Source organism: Leucoraja erinacea, chromosome 9 (genome assembly GCF_028641065.1).
Source record: "Leucoraja erinacea ecotype New England chromosome 9, Leri_hhj_1, whole genome shotgun sequence".
NCBI classification, from domain to species: domain Eukaryota; kingdom Metazoa; phylum Chordata; class Chondrichthyes; order Rajiformes; family Rajidae; genus Leucoraja; species Leucoraja erinaceus.
The window spans coordinates 13,195,062-13,216,965 of record NC_073385.1 but is presented as its reverse complement, the minus strand read 5'-3'; the positions used below and the strand labels follow the sequence as shown (position 1 = coordinate 13,216,965).

At 48.7% G+C, this 21,904-nt stretch overlaps 1 protein-coding gene across 1 annotated transcript in view; it reads left to right on the top strand.

The window, feature by feature from the left end:
• The window catches only part of LOC129700026 (isthmin-2-like), a 30,090-nt gene extending 9,934 nt beyond the window's left edge, over positions 1–20,156 (top strand). Inside the window, exons 2-6 of the mRNA XM_055640177.1 lie at positions 7,244–7,495; positions 12,482–12,797; positions 15,353–15,493; positions 17,494–17,571; positions 19,627–20,156. Coding sequence (XP_055496152.1) covers positions 7,244–7,495; positions 12,482–12,797; positions 15,353–15,493; positions 17,494–17,571; positions 19,627–20,144 — 1,305 coding nt within the window. The 3' untranslated portion in view covers positions 20,145–20,156. The remainder of the gene's footprint in view (positions 1–7,243; positions 7,496–12,481; positions 12,798–15,352; positions 15,494–17,493; positions 17,572–19,626) is intronic.
• Positions 20,157–21,904: the final 1,748 nt, after the last annotated feature.

Genomic DNA, 21,904 nt, shown 5'->3' with positions numbered 1-21,904 from the left:
TCCTTCCTACATGTGTTCCAATCCCCCCTGTGTGATGAAATGCATCATGACTTCACCGTGAATGGCCTCACTCGATGGTTTATGTTTGTTCTTCACTCACCCACCAAATCCTTTAATCATCGTAAACACCTCAATTAGATCATCCCTTGATCTCCGCTGCTCCTGTTCTTGTCATTTAACTCTTTGAAGCTTCATTTCTGTTTGCAAAGTGCCTCGGGACATTTCTGTCAACTAAACACATGGATCTCTTTAGACTTTACTTTAGACTTTAGAGATACAGTGCGGAAACAGGACCCTTCGGCCCACCGAGCCCGCGCTGACCAGCAATCGCCCCGTACACTGGCTACACACTAGCGACAATTTACAATTTTCACCAAAGCCAATTAACCTACAAACCTGTATGTCTTTGGAGTGTGGGAGGAAACCAGAGCACCCGGAGAAAACCCACGCAGGTTACAGGGAGAGCGTACAAACTCCGTACAGACAGCACCGGTAGAGTTGCTGCCACAAGGGCCTGCCCCACTTTCACGACCCTAATTCACGACCTCTGCCGTGTTTGCCCTTGACTCGTACTCGCAGCGAGGTCGTAGGTAGGTCGTAGGTAGGTCGTAGCAGGCCGTGATGCTAGTCGTAGGTACTCGTGGCATCGAGTAGGTCGGGGCGATTTTCCTAGCCTGATGAAAAATGTCCACGAGTAAAAAAGGGCGTGAATTAGGCCATGAAAGTGGGACAGTCCCTTTCCAGCGAATGCAGCGCCGGAAACCCGGGTTCGATCCCGACTACGGGTGCTTGTCTGTACGGAGTTTGTACGTTCTCCCCGTGACCTGCGTGAAATCTTCGGAGTCCTCCCACACTGCAAAGACGTACAGGTTTGTAGGTTAATTGGCTCGGTAAATGTAAAAAATTTCCCTAGTGGGTGTAGGATAATGTTAACATGTGGGGATCGCTGGTCGGCGCGGACCCGGTGGGCCGAGGGACCTGTTTCCGCGCTGTATCTCTAAACGAAATTTAAAAATAAATAAATAAATAAATAAATAGACCCGTAGTCAGGATGGAACCTGAGTCTCTGTGGCTGTAAGGCAGCAAATGTCTGAAGAAGGGTTTCGGCCCGAAACGTTGCCTATTTCCTTCGCTCCATAGATGCTGCTGCACCCGCTGAGTTTCTCCAGCTTTTTTGTGTAACCAGCAAATGTACTGTTGCTCCACTGAGTTGCCCTCTAAAATATACCATTCTGTTAAAAATCAAGATACCTTTAGACAGGTAGGTGGGTAGACCAGGTACGAGGGACATGGGCCAAACGCAGGCAGGTGGGGCTAGTGTAGATGGGACATGTTGGGCGCTGTGGGCAAGCTGGGCTGCAGGACCTGTTTCCACGCTGTATCACTCTATGACTACATGCTCAGTCAGTCAACCCCCAGCCACTAATGTTTAGAGTTTTCCAAAGATCCATTATCCTTTGGGTGAGGGGGTTTCTTCTCATCTCTGTCCTGCATGTGTGACCACTTATTCTGAGGCAGTCACTCCTAGTTCTAGATACCCCAGCCTGAGTAAACATCAGCTTTAGGTTTAGAGGTACAGCGTGGAAACAGGCCCTTCGACCCACCTAATCCACAACGACCCTCAATCTGTTCCCACTCATTCTATGCTATCCCACTTTCTGATCCACTCCCTGCACACTTGGGGCAATTTACAGAGGACAATAGTTCTCAATGGTTCTTCATTTGTCGCATGTACGGAGGTACAGTGAAAAATCATACTTAGGTACAGTTCAGTCCAAGTATCACTATACATAAGCACTTAGACACCTCATAGACAAGCATCTCAGATACAGTACAAGTGGAAAGCAGTAGTGTACAGAGTCCCAGGTACGGCCCCATTTTCAAGTCCCAGTTGTCTTCTCTTACAAACCCACACATCTTCAGCATGTGGGAGGAAACAGGAGCACTCGAAGAAAACACGCGCAGCCACAGGGCGAACGTGCAAACTCCACACAGACAATACCCAGGGTCAGAATCGGACCGGGGTCCCCGGCGCAGTGAGGCGGGGGCTGCATCAGGTGCACCACCATCACCCCTAATCGACCCGGACAATAAGATCATCGTTAAATCACTGGACCAATGATCTAGAGACTTGAATTGAATGCTTACCGTGACAGCTGGGAAATGTAAACTTCCAGTAATTAGACATATGCGGATTGAACAACTATAATCTGTAATGCTGTCAATGTAATGCTGTAACCAATACTGCATGCAATCTGCGATAACATCGAAACATAGATATTGGTGCAGGAGTAGGCCATTCGGCCCTTCGAGCCAGCACCGCCATCCAATATGATCATGGCTGATCATCCACAATCAGTACCCTGTTCCTGCTTTTCCCCCATATCCCCTTGATTCCGTTAGCCCTAAGAGCGATATCTAACTCTATCTTATCTGTGATGACAGCACAGGATTGACTCTAATGCGGTTCATTAGCGGCCCTCAAGAAAAGAACATAGAACAGTCTATCTAGGGCATAAGCATAGTAACTGGCCCTTTGGCTCACGTGCTTGTGCAAACATGAGGCCAAGTTAAAATTAATCTCCTCCGCCCACACTTGATCCATATCCCTCCATTCCCTGCGTATCCAATAGCCTGTCTAAAAGCCTCTCAAATACCACTCTCGCATCTGCCTCCACTACCATCACCAGGCACTCACCACCCTCTGTGTAAAAGATCGTGCCCCACACATCTCCGAGCTCAATACAGTGCAGCAGTAGAATTGCTGCCATACAGTGCCCTCCATAATGTTTGGGACAAAGACCCATCATTTATTTATTTGCCTCTGTACTCCACAATTTGAGATTTGTAATAGAAAAAAAATCACGTGTGGTTAGACTGCACATTGTCAGATTTTAATAAAGGCCATTTTTATACATTTTGGTTTCACCATGTAGAAATTACAGCAGTGTTTATACATAGTCCCCCCCATTTCAAAGCACCCTAATGTTTGGGACACAGCAATGTCATGTAAATGAAAGTACCTGTAGTCATGTTTAGTATTTTGTTGCATGTCCTTTGCATGCAGTGACTGCTTGAAGTCTGCGATTCATGGACATCACCAGTTGCTGGATGTCTACTCTGGTGATGCTCTGCCGGGCCTGTATTACAGCCATCTTTAGCTTATGCTTGTTTTGGGGGCTAGTCCCCTTCAGTTTTCTCTTCAGCATATAAAAAGAAGGCTCAATTGGGTTGAGACTGGGTGATTGACTTGGCCACTCAAGAATTGATCATTTTTTAGCTTTGAAAAACTCCTTTGTTGCTTTAGCAGTATGTTTGGGATCATTGTCTTGCTGTAGAATGAACCGCCGGCCAATGAGTTTTGAGCCATTTGTTTGAACTTGAGCAGATAGGATATGTCTATACACTTCAGAATTCATTATGCTACTACCATCAGCAGTTGTATCATCAATGAAGATAAGTTAGCCAGTACCTTCAGCAGCCATACATGCCCAAGCTATTATACCCCACCATCATGCTTTGGATCTTGGGCAGTTCCTTCTCTCCTCCATACTTTGCTCTTGCCATCACTCTGATATAAGTTAATCTTCATCTCATTTGTCCACAAGACCTTTTTCCAGAACTGTGGTTGCTCTTTTAAGTACTTGTTGGCAAACTGTAACCTGGCCATCCTATTTTTGCGGCAAACCAGTGGTTTGTATCTTGCAGTGTAGCCTCTGTATTTCTGTTCATTAAGTCTTCTGCGGACAGTAGTCATTGACAAATCCACTCCCGACTCCTGAAGCGTGTTTCTGATCTGTCGGACAGGTGTTTGAGGATTTCTTTATTATAGACAGTATTCTTCTGTCATCAGCTGTGGAGGTCTTCCTTGACCTGCCAGTCCCTTTGCGATTAATAAGCTCACCAGTGCTCTCTTTCTTCTCAATTATGTCCCAAACAGCTGATGTTGGTAAGCCTAAGGTTTGGCTGATGTCGCTAACAGTTTTATTCTTGTTTCTCAGTTTCATAATGGCTTCTTTGACTTTCATTGGCAGAACTTTGGTCCTCATGTTGATAAACAGCAATAAAAGTTTCCAGGGTGATGGAAAGACTGGAGGAAAGACCAGGTGCTGAGAGCTCTCATATACCTGCATTAAGGAGGCAATTAAACACACCTGAACAATTACAAACGCCTGTGAAGCCATGTGTCCCAAACATTATGGTGCCCTGAAATGGGGGGGCTATGTATAAACACCGCTGTAATTACTCCACGGTGAAACCAAAATGGATAAAAATGGCCTTTAATGGACAATAGACAATAGACAATAGGTGCAGGAGTAGACCATTGGGCCCTTCGAGCCAGCACCACCAATCAATGTGGTCATGGCTGATCATCCACAATCAGTATCCCGTTCCTGCCTTGTCTCCTTATCCCCTGACTCTGCTATCTTTAAGCGCCCTATCTAGCTGTCTCTTGAAAGTATCCAGAGAACCTGCCTCCACTGCCCTCTGAGGCAGAGAATTCGACTGACTCACAACTCTCTGTGTGAAAAAGTGTTTCCTCATCTCCATTCTAAATGGCTTACCCCTTATTTTTAAACTGTGGCCCCTGGTTCTGGACTCCCCCAACATTGGGAACATGTTTCCTGCCTCTAGCATGTCCACACCCTTAATAATATTATATGTTTTAATAAGATGTCTCTCTCATCCTTCTAAATTCCAGAGTATACAAGTCGAGCCGCTCCATTCTCTCAGCATATGACAGTCCCGCCATCCTGGGAATTGACCTTGTGATCCTACGCTGCACGCCCTCAATAGAAAGAATTTCCTTCCTCGAATTTGGAGACCAAAACTGCACACAATACTCCAGGTGTGGTCTCACCAGGGCCCTGTACAACTGCAGAAGGACCTATTTGCTCCTATACTTAACTCCTCTTGTTATGAAGGCCAACATGCCATTCGCTTTCTTCACTGCCTGCTGTACCTGCATGCTTACTTTAATTGACTGATGAACAAGGACCCCCAGATCCTATTGTACTTCCCCTTTTCCCAACTTGACACCATTTAGATAATAATCTGCCTTTCTATTTTTGCTACCAAAGTGGATAACCTCACATTTGTCCACATTAAACTGCATCTGCCATGCATCTGCCCACTCACCCATCCTGTCCAAGTCACCCTGCATTCTCATAGCATCCTCCTCACAGTTCACACTGTCACCCAATAAAATCTGACCATGTGCACGTTAACCACATGTGATTTTTTTCTATTACAAATCTCAAATTGTGGAGTACAGAGGCAAATAATTAAATGATGGGTCTTTGTCCCAAACATTATGGAGGACACTGTACATCACCAGAGACCGGAGTCTGACCCGCTGAATGACTGTGGCATTTTGTGTCTGTCAACCAGCATCTGCAGTTCCTTCCTCCACATATTTGTTTTCATATTTTCAAGCGTTCTATAGTGATGCCTTTCAAATTGAAAATGTTCTACAATGATGGTCTCTAATGAAAACTATCATAAAACAGCCAGAACTTCCACCATTTTTTTAAAAGTGGAGCATTTTCCATTTTACACGGTGCAGCGGTAGAGTCAAGTCAAGTCAAGTCAAGTCAAGATTTATTCGTCACATACACATACGAGAGGCGCAGTGAAATGAAAAGTGGCGATGCTCGCGGACTTTGTGCGAAAAACAAACAAACAAACAACAAACTACAAACAGAATGGAACAGAATCACATATTCTTTTACATTTTACATATTGTGGGTGGGATGGAAAGCAGGCAAAAACAGCAATTAAAAAAAACAAACAGTAGAATGGTACAGTAAAGTTAGTCCCTGGTGAGGTAGGACGTTACAGTCCTAATGGCCTCAGGGAAGAAACTCCTTCTCAACCTCTCCGTTCTCACAGCATGGCAACGGAGTTGCTGCCTTACTGCACCAGAGACCCAGGTCCGATCCTGATCACAGGTGCTGTCTGTATAGAGTTTGTATGTTCCACCTGTGTTCCAGTTTCCTCCCACATTCCAAGGATGTACAGGTTTGTAGGTTACTGGCTGCTGTAAATTGTCCCCAGTGTGTAGGATAGATTCAGTCTGTGGGGGGATCAACATTCTTGGTGGGCCGAAGGGCCTGTTTCTGCGCTGTATCTCCAAACTAAAATTGAATTTTCCCCCGCTCAGTTTATAGCTATACCCTCTCTTGTTGGACATTTCCACCCTGGGAAAAAAGATTCTGACTGTCTACCCTATCTATGGCTCCCATAATTTTTTATAGTCATCCTATCATGCTCTCTAATGACCTTATCTACGTTACATTGACTTAATTGACCAAGTGGTCTGCTGCCTTGTAATAGTGCAATAGTGAAATCACACGGCCTCCTACAGCCGCTAGTAATTGTTTCTCCAGTGCCGCTTGCAAATTATTTTTTAAGGCGGAGATTGACTTGATTCCTAATTAGTGCGGGTGTCAGGAGTTATGGGGAGAAGGCAGGAGAATAGGGTTGAGAGGGAAAGATAGATCAGCCACGATTGAACGGCGGAGTTCATAAGTTCTACGAGCAGAATTAGGCCATTCAGCCCATCAAGTCTGCTGCGCCATTCAATCATGACTTATCTATCTCTCCCTCCTAACCCCATTCTCCTGCCTTATCCCCATAACCCCTGACACCCGTACCAATCAAGAATCTATCTATCTCTGCCTTAACAAAATCAATTGACGGCCTCCACAGCCTTCTGTGGCAATGAATTCCACAGATTCACTAGCCTCTGACTAAAGAAATTCCTCCTCATCTCCTTCCTAAAGGAACAACCATTAATTCTGAGGCTATGACCTCTGGTCCTAGACACTGCCACTAATGGAAACATCCTCTCCACATCCACTCAATTGGGGCCTTTCACAATTCATAAAGTTTCAATGAGGTCGTCCCTCATCCTACTAAACTCCAGCGAGTGCAGGCCCAGTGCCGTCAAACCCGCATCATACCTTAACCCAATCATTATTGAGTCTGAAGAAGGGTCTCCACCCGAAACGTCACCAATTCCTTTTCTCCAGAGATGCTGTCTCACCCGCTGAGTTCCTCCAGCTTTTAGTGTCATTCCTGGGTACATTCTTGCAAACCTGAGATCTGCTCCGGAGATGCTGGCTGACCCGCTGAGATGACCTGCACTAGTCAAGAAACTTGATGGGCCGAATGGTTTAATTCTGTTCCCGCAACGTATGGACATGAATCCCGCCTTATTATCTTTGCATTTCTTTGCCAGGTGAAGAGCCATTCGGTTTCACGGCTGCTGCAGGGAGCGGAGGTGGAGGTGGAGGATAATAAGCTGGGAAGCTGGAAGGCCGATGGCCATCCCCGCCACAAGCATCGGTGGTCGCCCCAGGGACCCGCCGACCTCCCGGCACAACCAAAGTTCGGCTCTGGCCTGGAGGAAGTCAACCCCTTTGTCCTGGACCTGAAGAACTTCCCCGACCTCACCAACGCCGACATCAATGCACAGAATCCCAACATTCAGGTGAGCAGAGGAGACCTTTACACACACATACAGCGTGGACACAGGCCCTTCGGCCCATAGGGTCCGCAACGAGCAGCGATCGGTACGGAAACAGGCCCGTTGATTGGTACGGGTGTCAAGAGTTATGGGGAGAAGGCAGGGGAATGGGGTTAGGAGGGAGACATAGATCAGCCATGATTGAAGGTAGACAAAAATGCTGGAGAAACTCAGCGGGTGAGGCAACATCTATGGAGTGAAGGAATAGGCGACGTTTTGGGTCGAGACCCTTCTTCAGACTGATGCGGGGGTGGGGGGGGGGCGGGAAGAAGAAAGGAAGATGCGGAGACAGTGGGCTGTGGGAGAGCTGGGAAGGGGAGGGGAAGAAGAGAGAAAGCAAGAACAACCTGAAATTGGAGAAGTCAATGTTCATACCGCTGGGGTGTAAACTACCCAAGCGAAATATGAGGTGCCGCTCCTCCAATTTGCGATGGGACTCACTTTGGCCATGGAGGAGGCTCAGGACAGAAAGGTCGGATTCGGAATAGGAGGGGGAGTTGAAGTGTGAATTTTAAGTAAATATTATGCCCCTTTCCACCACGATTGAATGGTGAAATAGACCTGATGGGCCGACTTGGCCTAATTCTGTATCTCTACACCAAACTAAACTAAACGTGACAATAAACAAAACTGCCCTAAATTCCTTTGACTTGACTATGCAGTTAAAATCTGGCGGTCTCAGGATCTATTCTTGGGTCTGGTATCTGCTTTCTGTGCCAGTGGTCTGCGGAGTGATTCCGACCTATGTAACCCCATCAAGTCCATGACACACAGTTCAAAGCTTCAAACAACAAGGTATCTCCTTGCTCTCCAATCATTTACATTTCCACCCCGGGGAAGAAAGTTCTGACTGTTTTAACTACAGGAGACGTTGGACAAACTTGGATTATTTCCAAGTCAAGTCAAGGTATCTCCTTACATGTGGCTGAGGTCAAAACATAGACGTTGCACAGGAAGACACCGCAAACACTTGACTGACTCAGTGGCAAAGGGGGAAGCAGACGCAGGCACTGGCTTCACAGGCCAGTTCAAAAGAATGTGTAAGAGTGAACTGCAAGTGCTGGTTTAAACCGAAGATAGACACAAAAAGCTGGAGTAACTCAGCGGAACAGGCAGCATCCCTGGAGAGAAGGAACGGGTGACATTTCGTGTCAAGACCCTTCTTCAGACTCGCTGTCTCTCTGGAGCTAGAGGCTAAATTTTTTAAGCCCCGGTTTTTAATGAGCCAACCGAGGCATCATCCAACTGATAACAGAATGGTTACTGGTGAACCTTTTAGATCTAGACTGATAACCTTTGACTCGTTAATCCGTGGCCTGATAACCTTACAATGGCCCCAACAGCATCACATACACGTCACCGACCACATTCTCTGTGGTACCCTGTCCAATACAGGCTTTGGTCACGGAGTCTACAGGCCATGTCAATTGGTGATGGGCATTGTGCTGTATCAAGTTACAGTGAAGCCCAGAGTCTTGCAACTGGGATCGATTTGTCCAGAAATGTGTGATTAATATAGAACATAGAATAGTACAGAATGCTGGAGTAACGCAGCGGGACAGGCAGCATCTCTGGAGGGAAGGAAAGGGTGACGCTTTGGGTCGAGACACTTCATTACTCCAGCTGAGTTACTCCAGCATTTTGATGTTTACATCTTTGATGTAAACCAGCATCTTCAGTTCCTTGTATAGGAAGGAACGCGTGGAAAGGCTTGGGGGGATATGCAAAGATTTGGGGGGGGGGGGAGTCAGTCTAGCCCACGACAGAAGGGGGAGGAGTTATATAGTTTGATAGCCACAGGGAAGAAGGATCTCCTGTGGCGTTCTGTGCTGCATCTTGGTGGGACCAGTCTGTTGCTGAAGGTGCTCCTCAGGTTGACCAGTGTGTCATGGAGGGGGTGAGCTGCATTGTCCAAGGTGCTCTGCAGTTTGAGGAGCATCCTCCCCTCCAAGACCAATCTCCCATGAATCCAACTCCACCCCCAGGACGGAGCCAGCCTTCCTGATGAGTTTGTTAATCCTATTGGCATCTGCAGCCTTCACCCTGCTGCCCCAGTAGACAACAGCAAAGACGTTGGCACTGGCTACCACCGATTGGTAGAACATCTGCAGCATCTTACTAAGCTGCGGAGTCGTCTCAGAAAGTACAGCCGGCTCCGTCCCTTCTTGTACAAGGCCTCAGCGTTCCTGAACCAGTCCAGTTTACTGTCCATGTAAACTACAAGGTATTTGTACTCCCTGGTAAACTGCACATTCCACACCATTGATGGAGATAGGGGACAGGTGTGTTCCTCTCCTCCTAAAGTCCACCACTAACTCCTTAGCCTTGTCTAGGGGTGTTGGGCTGCAGATGTTTCAGCCCGCATCACTCAACAAAGTTGTCGACTTCACAGCTGTATTCAGCTTTCCTCCCCTCACTGATGCAGCCCACAATTGCAGAGTCATCCAAGAACTTCTGCAGGAGTCTGAGTTGTAGCTGAAGTCCGAGGTATAGATGGTGAACAGGAAGGGAGAGAGGACCGTCCCCTGTGGGGCCCCTGTGTTGCTCACTACCATGTCCGACACACAGTTCTGTGGCCGCCACCACTGTCTCCAGCACCAACCCTGGCAGCATGTTCGAGGCACCCACCTTTATAAAAAAAACACTGCCCCACACCTCACCTTTAAACTTTACCCCTCGTACCTTAAAGCTGTGCTCTCCAATCATTTACATTTCCACCCCTGGGAAGAAAGTTCTGACAGTTTTAACTACAGGAGACGTTGGACAAACTTGGATTCTTTCCAAGTCAAGTCAATAGACAATAGACAATAGGTGCAGGAGTAGGCCATTTGGCCCTTCGAGCCAGCACCTCCATTCAATGTGATCATGGCTGATCATCCACAATCAGTACCCGTTCCTTCCTTCTCCCCATATCCCCTGACTCCGCTATTTTTAAGAGCACTATCTAGCTCTCTCTTGAAAGCATCCAGAGAACTTCCGCCCTCTGAGGCAGAGAATTCCATAGACTCACAACTCTCTGTGAGAAAAAGTGTTTCCACGCCTCCGTTCTAAATGGCTTACCCCTTATTCTTAAACTGTGGCCCCTGGTTCTGGACTCCCCCAACAGCGGGAACATGTTTCCTGCCTCTACTGTGCCCAATCTTATAAGTCAAGTCAACTTTATTTAGAAACATAGAAACATAGAAAATAGGTGCAGGAGGAGGCCATTCGGCCCTTGGAGCCAGCACCGCCATTCATTGTGATCATGGCTGAACGTCCCCAATCAATAACCCATGCCTGCCTTCTCCCCATATCCCTTGATTCCACTAGCCCCCTAGAGCTCTATCTAACTCGCTCTTAAATCCATCCAGTGTCACATACACATACAAGATGTGCAGTGAAATGTGAGTGGCAATGCTTGCTGGATTGTGCAAAACAACATTGAACAGAACAGAATCAGTATTAACACCCTTGGTGAGATCAGAGTTTACAGTCCTGACGGCCTGTGGGAAGAAACTCCATCTCATCCTCTCTGTTTCCGCAGCGTGACAGCGGAGGTGTTTGCCTGACCGTAGCAGCTGGAACAGTCCGTTGCTGGGGTGGTAGGGGTCCTTCATGATCTTACTGGCTCTGGATCTGCACCTCCTGGTGTATAGGTCCTTCGGGGGGGGTGTAGTTCCCGTGGTGCCGAACGCACTACTCTCTGCAGAGCCTTCCTGTCCTGGGCAGAACTGTTGCCAAACCAGAATGTTGGCAAACCATTCCCCTTGAATGTTGTAGGTTGAGGGGAAATCTGATCGCAGTATATAATGGGAAGAAGAGCGGCAGGGTGGCGCAACGGTAGAGTTGCTGCCTCACAGTGCCAGAGACCCGGGTTCGATCCTGACTACTGGTGCTGTCTGTACGGAGTTTGTCCGGTTCTCCCAGTGGCCGCCTGGGTTTTGTCCGGATGCTCCGGTTTCCCCACACTCCAAAGACGTACAGGTTTGTAGGTCAATTGGCTTCTGTGAATGGTCCCTAGTGTGTGTAGGATAGTGCCAGTGTACAGGAGACCGCTGGTCATCGGGACTCGGTGGGCCGAATGGCCTGTTTCCGCGCTGTATTGCTGAAGTCTCTATAGGACGCTGTCGGTCGGGATCGGGCCGGGGGCCGAGTTCGAGTCAGGGTCGGCAGACAAGGACGAGGATGGCACCAGTGGTTGAGGCCACGGGCGCTGGTGGTCGGGCGGGACACGTGGGTGGCGGAGGCTTGGGCCCGCCGCTGAGAACAAAGGGTGACCCGGCTTGAGCGGACCGCCGAGAAGATAGGAGGACCACCACAAATGGAAACAGAAACATAGAAAATAGGTGCAGGAGTAGGCCATTCGGCCCTTCGAGCCTGCACCGCCATTCAATATGATCATGGCTGATCATTCAAACTCAATGTATCTGCCTTCTCTCCATACCCCCTGATACCTTTAGCCACAAGGGCCACATCTAACTCCCTCTTAAATATAGACAATTAACTGGCCTCAACTACATTCTGTGGCAGAGAATTCCAGAGATTCACCACTCTCTGTGTGAAAAATGTTTTTCTCATCTCGGTCCTAAAAGATTTCCCCCTTATCCTTAAACTGTGACCCTTGTTCTGGTCATTTCGGGTCGAGACCCTTCAGAAAGGTCTCGACCTGAAACGTTGCCTATTTCCTTCGCTCCATAGATGCTGCCTCACCCGTTGAGTTTCTCCAGCATTTTTGTCTACCTTCGATTTTCCAGCACTTTGTATCTTTGTCTGTGCCCTTTTCGTGGTGACTATTTGCATACCTTGGGAATACAAATTATTATCACATGTAACATGTCAACAGTGAGAATCTCACTGTGACATGTCACAAGTGATAATAATTTGTTCGTTCAAGTCTAAAGTTGGATTTTTAGCGCAAAAGAATTGTATAATTATTAAAAACCGATGATGTCGAACCTATTTGTCAAACAGGTGACCATCGAGGTGGTGGACGATCCCCAGGCTGAGATCGAGATGGACCTGTTGAAGGGGAACCTCAACGACTGGTCCCTCTCCTCTGCAGAATGGTTGTCCCACAAGGACATCTTCTGGCCCTTGTTCTGGGAGTATCCCGACTCCACTGAGGTGGGAAGCCTGGACTCTGCAAACGGGATGGACGGCGATGAGGAGGAGGACTACGCAGTGGAGTACGAGGGAGAAGACACCTACCTCAGCACCTTGGATGGAGTTTGGGACAGGGACTGGCCTTTGCAGAAGGGCTGGTCCTCCAAGGAAAAGTTTAATTACGGTGAGCCCACCAGCCTGGTGACACAAACCGGCAGCGAAATACAGGCCAACCAAATGTGAGCTGCTTGTTTAGTTTAGAGATACAGCATGGAAACAGGCCCGTCGGCTCACATAGTCCACGTCGTCCATCGATCTGAAGAAGGGACCCGAAACGTCACCTGCTCCTTCTCTCCAGAGATGCCTTCTGACCCGCTGAGTTACTTTTGTGTCTATCTTCCATCCATCGAGTATCTGTAAACTTGTTCTGTTATCCCACTCACTACACACTAGGGGCAATTTAAGTTCATGAGCACACAAGATTTTATAGAAACATAGAAAATAGGTCCAGGAGCAGGCCATAGAAAATAGGTCCAGGAGCAGGCCATTCGGCCCTTCGAGCCAGCTGATCATCCAGAATCAGTACCCTGTTCCTGCTTTCTCGCCATGTCCCTTGATTCCGTCACCTCTAACCTCTAAGAGCTATACTATATCTAACTCTCTCATGAATAGAAACATAGAAACATAGACTACATCAATTACGGGTGCTGTCTGTACGGAGTTTGTATGTTCTCCCCGTGACCTGCGTGGGTTTTCTCCAGATACTCCGGTTTCCTCCCACACTCCAAAGACGTACAGGTTTGTAGGCTAATTGACTTGGTATAAATGTAATCTTGTCCCTAGTGTGTGTAGGATGGTGTTAGTGTGCGGGGATCACTGCTCAGTGCGGGCTCGGTGGGTTGATGGGCAAGTTTCCACGCTGAATCTCTAAACTACACTAAACCAAACTAAAAGTTATAGGAGCAGAATTAGGATAGTCGACCCATCAAGTCTACGCAATTTAATCGTGGCTGATCTTTCTTCCCTCTCTATCTCCTTAGTTAGAGATACAGTGCGGAAACAGGCCCTTCAACCCACCATGTCCACACCGACCAGCTACTAGCTAGCTGGTCATTGGGGACATTAATAACAGCACCATCGTACACACTAGGGACAATTTACAATTTTTTTGCACCAAAGCCAATTAAACTGCCAGAGAAAACCGACAAGGTGATGGGGGAGAACGTACAAACTCCATAAGACAGCACCCGTGGTCAGGATCGAACCCAGGTCGTTGGCACTGTAAGGCAGCAACTCTACTGCTGCACCACCAATGCCGTCCAACAATTGTCTTAGCCAATAGTTATGGTCAATAGTTCTTTACTTTCACATGTACAGATGCACAGTGAAATTATTTTATTTTTGTGCACATAGTTCAGTAAAGTATCGCCATAAAGGCTGCCTTTACGCAGGTATGCCTTCTCCCCATAACCCATGCCACCCATACTAATCAAATTTGATTTCCTTTATTGTCATTCAGACCTTTCAGTCTGAACGAAATTTCGTGCCTTCAGTCATACACACAATAATACAATAATAGACAACAGAACAGACGGTGAACACAAATTAACATCCACCACAGTGAGTCCACCATGCACCTCCTCGCTATGATGGAGGCAAAAATCTTAGGGCTGCAGTCTCTTCCCTCCTCTTCTCCCTCTGCGCTGAGGCGATACCCCACCGGGCGATGGTAAATCAGTCAATTGCAAAGAATCTGTCAATCTCCGCCTTGAAATATCCATTGGCTTGTCCTCATCAGCTGCCTGTAGCAATGAATTCCACAGATTCAACACCCTCTGATGAAGGAAATTCCTCCTCATCTCCTCTCCAAAGGTATTTCCTTTGATTCTGAGTCTATGGTCTCTGGTTCTAGACAAAGGCCTACAAACCTGCACGTCTTTGGGATGTGGGTGGAAACCAGAGCACCCAGAGGAAACCCACGCTGTCGCAGGGGGAACGTGCAAACTCCACATGCACAGCACCCAGGTCTCTCAACGCCATTTAGTGACTGTAGTTCGAGTAGCGACATTGTAAACTCATCCATGAAATGGTATTTGTGTGTGCCTGTATTGTTGTGCCAGTGTGAGTGCCATGCCAGTAGTTGCATGTGTGTGTGTGTGTGTATGTGTATTTTGTATGGGTGTGAATGCATGCACGTGTGTGTGTGTGTGTGTGTGTGTGTGTGTGTGTCAATGTGCGGGTGTGAATGCATGCAATGTGTGTAGGTGTGTATCTATGTGTGGGTGCGCAGGCATGCATGTGAGTCTTAGAATAAAAGGACGTACATTTGGGAAGGAGATGAGGAGGAATTTATTTTGTCGGAGGGAAGTGGATCAGTGGAATCCATTACCACAGACAGCTGTGGAGGCCAAGTCAATGGATATTTTTAAGGTGGAGATTGACAGATTCTTGATTAGTGCGGGTGCCCGGGGTTACGGAGAGAAGGTCGGAGAATGGGGTTGAGAGGGAAAGATAGATCAGCCATGATTGAATAGCGGAGTAGACTTGATGGGCTGAATGGGCTGATTCTGCTCCTTTATGAAGTTATAAACTCAAGTTGCCCTTAGTGTGTAGGGAAAGGGGGATAACCTATGACTTATGAACTTACAAGTTGCATGACCCCTGCTTCCTTCAGCGGTCTCTCTGACTCCTTGCCCAGACTCCAGGCGGTTCTGACCTTTCTCCCTCATCCTCCCGCAGACCACAAGGACGAGGAAGACTGGAGCACGTGGTCGCCCTGCACGGTGACCTGCAGCACGGGCAACCAGAAACGCACCAGGTCTTGCGGTTACGCCTGCACCGCCACCGAGTCGCGGACCTGCGACCTCAACCGATGCCCGGGTGAGTGGTGGGGGTCGGGGTCAGGGTGAAATGTCGGGAGCCCAGGCAACGTGATGAAAGAAGGGCTGCTTCCCACTGCTAACAGGGTAGCTGGTGGGACAGGAGATGTTCACACTGAGCGAGAGGTGAAGCCAGAATCCTTAACCCCCGCCCCCCTTCTGAGCGCTTGACGTGCAGCACCCTACAAGGCTACAAGTGGGTGGCACGGTGGCACAGCGGTAGAGTTGCTGCCTTACAGCGCCAGGGACCCATGTTCCATCCTGGCTACGAGTGCTGTCCGTACGGAGTTTGCACGTTCTCCCCGTGACCTGCGTGGATTTTCTCCGGCAGCTCCAGTTTCCTCCCACACTCCAAAGACATACAGGATCGTAGGTTGGCTGGCTTGGTATAATTGTAAATTGCCCCTAGTGTGTGCAGCATTGTGTTAGTGTGCGGGGAGCGCTGGTCGGCGCAGACTCGGTGGGCCGAAGGGCCTGTTTCCGCACTGTATCTCTAAACTAAAAATGGGTAACTGATGGATGGGATGTTATTTACCGAGGGAGTGATTGGAGTCTAAAAGGTGAAGCCAGAATCCTTACACAGAAGTGTGAAAGTGCACACCTCCAGATTCAGGAACAATTTCATCACAGTTGTTATCAGGCAACTGAACCATCTTATCACCAACTAGTGAATGTCCTGACCTCACATCTACCTCATCTACCTCAAACTATCTTTAATTGGAACTTTACTGGACTTTCTCTTGCATTAAACGTTATTCCCCTTATCCTGTATCTGTACACTGTGGACGGGCTTGATTGTAATCATGTATAGTCCTTCCGTTGACTGGTTAGCACGCAACAAAAGCTTTTCACTGTACCTCGGTACATGTAACGATAATAAACCAAACCAAACTAAACTAAACCAAGCTAAACTTTTGCTACCTGACACTGAGCAGTTTACTTTTCATCCAACTCACCACTGTCTCCTGCCTTTTCTGTCCACTTGTCATGCAGAACGGTCAAAAGCCTTCCTGAAGGCCGCACACACATAACCCTGCCGACCCTCCCTTTGCCTGCTCAAGAAATTAAATCGTTAGCCCAACACGACCTTCCCCTGGAGAGACAAAAGACTGCAGATGCTGAAATCTTGAGCAAAAAAACAAAGTGTTTTGGAGTGACTCAGCGGGTCAGGCAGTATCTGCGGAGGGTAGACACAAAATGCTGGTGTGACGAGTGGGACAAGCAGCATCTCTAGAGAGAAGGAATGCACGATGTTACGGGTCATAGAGTGATACAGCGCGGAAACAGGCCCTTCGGCCCAACTTGCCCACACCGGCCAACAAAGTCCATGCTTCAGACCTAAAGAAGGGTCTCGACCCAAAACATCACCCAGAACTGAAATATTCCGTAGCTGGGACACGCTGGAACCTTAAGTAAAACACAAGGCGCTGGACCTACTCAGTGGCTCAGTCAGCATCTATGGAGGGAATGGACAGGTGACATTTCAGATCAGTGGTCTAAGTTGGGCCGAAGGGCCTGTTTCCACACTTTATGACTATGACTAAATCAGGACCCTTCTTCACACCCAATTTCTCAATGGTTTTACTGTCTATTGTGCTAAACCCCAGGAGTAAATCATAGCGATTCTAAGATGTTGAACTGTGCAGTAACACCATCCACAAAATGCATCTGAAGAAGGGTCCCGACGCCGAAACATCACCTGTCCATTCCCTCCACAGATGCTGCCTGACCCATTGAGTTACTCCCGCACTTTGTGTGTTTTACTCACGATTCCAGCATCTGCAGTTCCTTGCGTGTCCATCCAGGAATTTGATGGGTTCAATGGATAGAAACTGCACCAGGTTGAACTAAACACCGATAGCAAGCAACGTGCAAGTTGGGCCGGGCTTCCAAACAGGGGTTGAGCATTCAGGTGGGGGAGTGGGCCACATGCATGGATTGACTGGAGGGCAGGTTTTGGCGAGCCAGACCTGGAAACTGACGGCTGCTCTTTTCCTGAAGGGATGGAAGATGATCTGAATACAGCCACAGAAAAGACCCTGGATGAGAGAGAGAATGGAACAGAATTGTTTGATGCGGGTGAGTAGACGGCTCAAATTCCAGCACGTTGGCCGACGGAGCTGCGAGTCTGTGGGATTCTCTGCCTCAGAGGGCGGGGGAGGCCGGTTCTCTGGATACTTTCAAGAGAGAGCTAGATAGGGCTCTTAAAGATAGCGGTGTCAGGGGATATGGAGAGAAGGCAGGAACGGGGTACTGATTGGGGATGATCAGCCATGATTACTTTGAATGGTGGTGCTGGCTTGAAGGGCCGAATGGCCTACTCCTGCACCTATTGTCTATTGACCTCAAGACCTCCAGCAGCTCGCACGTTGGCGCAGCGGTAGAGTTGCTGCCTCACAGGGCCAGAGACCCAGGTTCGATCCTGACTACAGGCGCTGTCTGTACGGTATTTGTATGTTCTCCCCGTGACCGAGTGGGGTTTTTCCGGGTGCCACAAAGACGTATAGGTTTGGGTTTGAGTTTGTAGGTTAATTGGCCTCCAAAGGCGTGCAGGTTTGCAGGTTGATTGGCATCTGTGAGTTGTCATATGCAGGATAGAACTAGTGTATAGGTGATCATGGTACCTGCTGTTTCAAACTGTGTACAACTGGATGGATAGAACTGCAGTCCTGGGGCAGTACAGTGGCACCACCAATAGACTTTAGACTTTGGACTTTAGAGATACTCTACGGAAACAGGCCCTTCGGCCCACCAAGTCCACACCAGCCAGCATATCCCGCACAGTAGCACCATCCTACACACTAGGGTCAATTTACAATTTTTTCCAAAGCCAAATTAACCTACAAACCTATAGTCTTTGGAGCATGGGAGGAAACCGGAGTACCCGGAGAACACCCACGCGGTCAAGGGAGAACGTGCAAACTCCGTACAGACAGCACCTGAGTTCAGGGTCGAACCCGGGTCTCCGGCGCTGTAAGGCAGCAACTCTATCACTGCGCCACCGTGCCACCCCATATAGAGCTTTAGTGACCTGGGTTCAATGCTGACCACGGACGCTGTCCGTGCAGAGTTTGCATGTACTTCCGATGGCATCATTTATTGCCTCTGGAGATGTGTGGGTCGGAGGGTGCTGTGAACTGACCCTAGTTTGTGGTATCTGGAGGGAGAGGATGGGAATATTAGGTTAGGTTTAGTTTTTAATATTGTCACATGCACCGAGATACAGTGAAAAGCTTTTGTTTCCATTCAATGCATTTAAATCAGATAATACTAAACATGAATACACAACAACAGGTAGAGCAAAGGAAAAATGCCAGAGTGCAGAATAGTTCTGCAGCATTGTAGCATGATATTTTAGTTTAGTTTAGTTTAGAGATACAGCGCGGAAACAGGCCCTTTGGCCCACCGGGTCCGCGCCGACCAGCGATCCCCGCACATTAACACTATCCTACACACACTAGGGACATTTTTTACATTTACCAAGCCAATTAACCTAAGTCTTTGGTGTGTGGGAGGAAACCAAAGATCTCGGAGAAAACCCACGCAGGTCACGGGGAGAACGTACAAGCTCCGTACAGACAGCACCCGTAGTCCGGATCGAACCTGGGTCTCCGGCGCTGCATTCGCTGTAGGGCAGCAACTCTACCGCTGCGCCACCGTGACCGCCCGAGATTTGCAGAGAAAGAGACCAATGACATAGGTTGGAGAATCAGGACAGCACCGTGGCTTATAGAAGGGTCGTTCAGAAGTGTGATAATACGGGGGAGAAAGAAGCTGTTCCTGCCTCAGAGGCCGGTGGAGGCCGGTTCTCTGGATACTTTCAAGAGAGAGCTAGATAGTGCTTTTAAAGATAGCGGAGTCAGGGGATTTGGGGAGAAGGCAGGAACGGGGTACTGATTGGGGATGATCAGCCATGATCAAATTGAATGGCGGTGCTGGCTCAAAGGGCCGAATGGCCTACTCCTGCACCTATTGTTTATTGTCTATTGACTGTATGATTTATTCAGCCTTCCTCCAGTGCTTTGTGTTTTGCTTTTTATAATATAGTTGTTCGGATTGTTTCGGCCTGTGTCCAAGCTGTAAGAACCTGTGACTCTATAACACTAAATCTTTGTTAATCTTCGGTCCCAGCAGAAGTGGACAGCTGTGAGAAATGGCTGAACTGCAAGAGCGATTTCCTGAAGAAGTACCTCAGCAAGGCCCTGATGGACCTGCCCAGCTGCCCCTGCACCTACCCCGCAGAGGCGGTCTACAGCGTTGTCAGCCTCCGCGAAGACGGCAAGGGCAGGTTCTTCCGCTGGCGCGACGCCAGCGGGCCCAAGGAGCGCCTGGACATCTACAAGCCCACCTCCAAGTTCTGCATCCGCTCCATGCTGTCCTTCGACAGCGCCACCCTGGCCGCCCAGCACTGTTGCTACGACGACCAGATGAGGCTGATCACCCGGGGCAAGGGTGCCGGGGCTCCCAACCTCATCAGCACCGAGTTCTCGCCCGAGCTGCACTACAAGGTGGACGTCTTGCCCTGGATCCTGTGCAAAGGGGACTGGAGCCGCTACAACGCCGTGCGCCCGCCCAACAATGGCATGAACTGCTCGGAAAGCCCCTTGGAAGCCGACTTCATGGCCCAGCTCAAGGAAGCGAAAGAATACTGAGAAAGGGTGTACGGGGGAAAGAAGAAGAAACAATGGCCGTTTTCACCGATGACAAGCCACCTCACTCACCTCCAGTAATCTCAACCTGGCACCACCAACATTGACCACCACCAGCACCAGACTGGTCCTGACGTTAAACGTGATGTTAACCAACTGTTCGCCCAAAGGGAGGGACCTTCTCTGAGTCACGGCACGGATCGCCAGAGGACGTGTCATTGGCGTGTCTTTCCCGTGAGTGGTCGTGCCGCCGCGTCACGCACTGCGTTGGGGTTGCAGTGGCCGCATCCCCTCCTCCATTTTTCTCAGCAGTTCAAAGACCCGAGAGGTGACTCTCCCCATCTATGGAGGTCCCTACTCCTGGGGCTTTCTTTTGTTTTCTCCCCGGCTCCACTTCTCACCAGCCTTGGCTGCTCGGGAAGACTGTTGGATGGAAAGGAAACTCAGAGGGACCCTTCAGCAACCTTGACTTCGCTCCTGTCCATTTGCACATAATGCTGGTGTGGTGATTGTTGAACTGTCGGCTCCAAAGCAAATCTCACCAGAGGGCAGATGGTTGAGGGCGGGGAGGTGTGTGTGGGGGGGGGGGGGGGGAGAGAGCGCGCGTCTAATGCTTCCTTACCCCCCCACCCATTGTTACATGGAGGCGTTGACCTCGACCCATGGCAACAATTCCTACATTACAGCAGCAACTGCTATTTAGAAAGAATTTCATTGAATGTAACTGTGTAGGAAGGAACTGCAGATGCTGGTTAAAACCGAAGATAGACACAAAAAGCTGGGGTGTCTCAGTGGGTCAGGAAGCATCTCCGGAGAAAAGGAATAGGTGTCGTTTCGGGTCGAGACCCGTCTTCAAACGGAGTGTCAGGGGAGAGGGAAACGGGAGATATAGATGGCTCGACCCGAAACGTCACCTATTCCTTTTCTCCAGGGTTGCTGTTTGAGCCGTTGAGTGATTCCAGTTTTTTGTGTCTATCTCCATTGAATGTAACTTGCTTTGGGGCATTCTGATATTGTGGTCGATTCATCTTTCTTCCGATGCTGCAGCTGCCTTATGGCATAATGACTTTTATCCGACCAAGCTTAATTCAGACTGTTAGGCGTGGGTCATCGTTTCAAAGCAGAGTCTATAATGTTTTTAATTGTGTAACAACGACTGAGGAATGCCAGCCGTGTCTGTGAAACGCAACGCTCTTCACCTCCTCCTGGGTTAAATGTCTAATCTAACGCTGCCACACCAAGTGTCTGGGAAGGAACTGCAGATGCTGGTCTACACCGAAGATAGACACAAAGTGCTGCAGTAACCCAGCGGGTCAGGCAACATCTCTGGAGAAAAAGGATGGGTGACGTTTCAGGCCGGGGACCCTTCTTCAGACTGAGAGTAGAGGGGGTTACACAAAAAGGCTGGAGAAACTCAGCGGGTGCAGCAGCATCTATGGAGCGAAGGAAATAGGCAATGTTTCGGGCCGAAACCCTTCTTCAGACGTTTGAAACGTTGCCTATTTCCTTCGCTCCATAGATGCTGCTGCACCCGCTGAGTTTCTCCAGCCTTTTTGTGTAACCTTCGATTCTCCAGCATCTGCAGTTCCCTCTTAAACACTGAGAGTAGAGGGGAACTTGCCTCCAGTTCCATCCCCTCTACTTTCATTCCTGAAGAAGGGCTCCAACACCAAAAACGTCACTTTCCTTTTCCTCCAGAGATGCTGCCTGACCCGCTGGGTTACACCAGCAGTCTGTGTCTATCTTCAGTATAAACCAACATC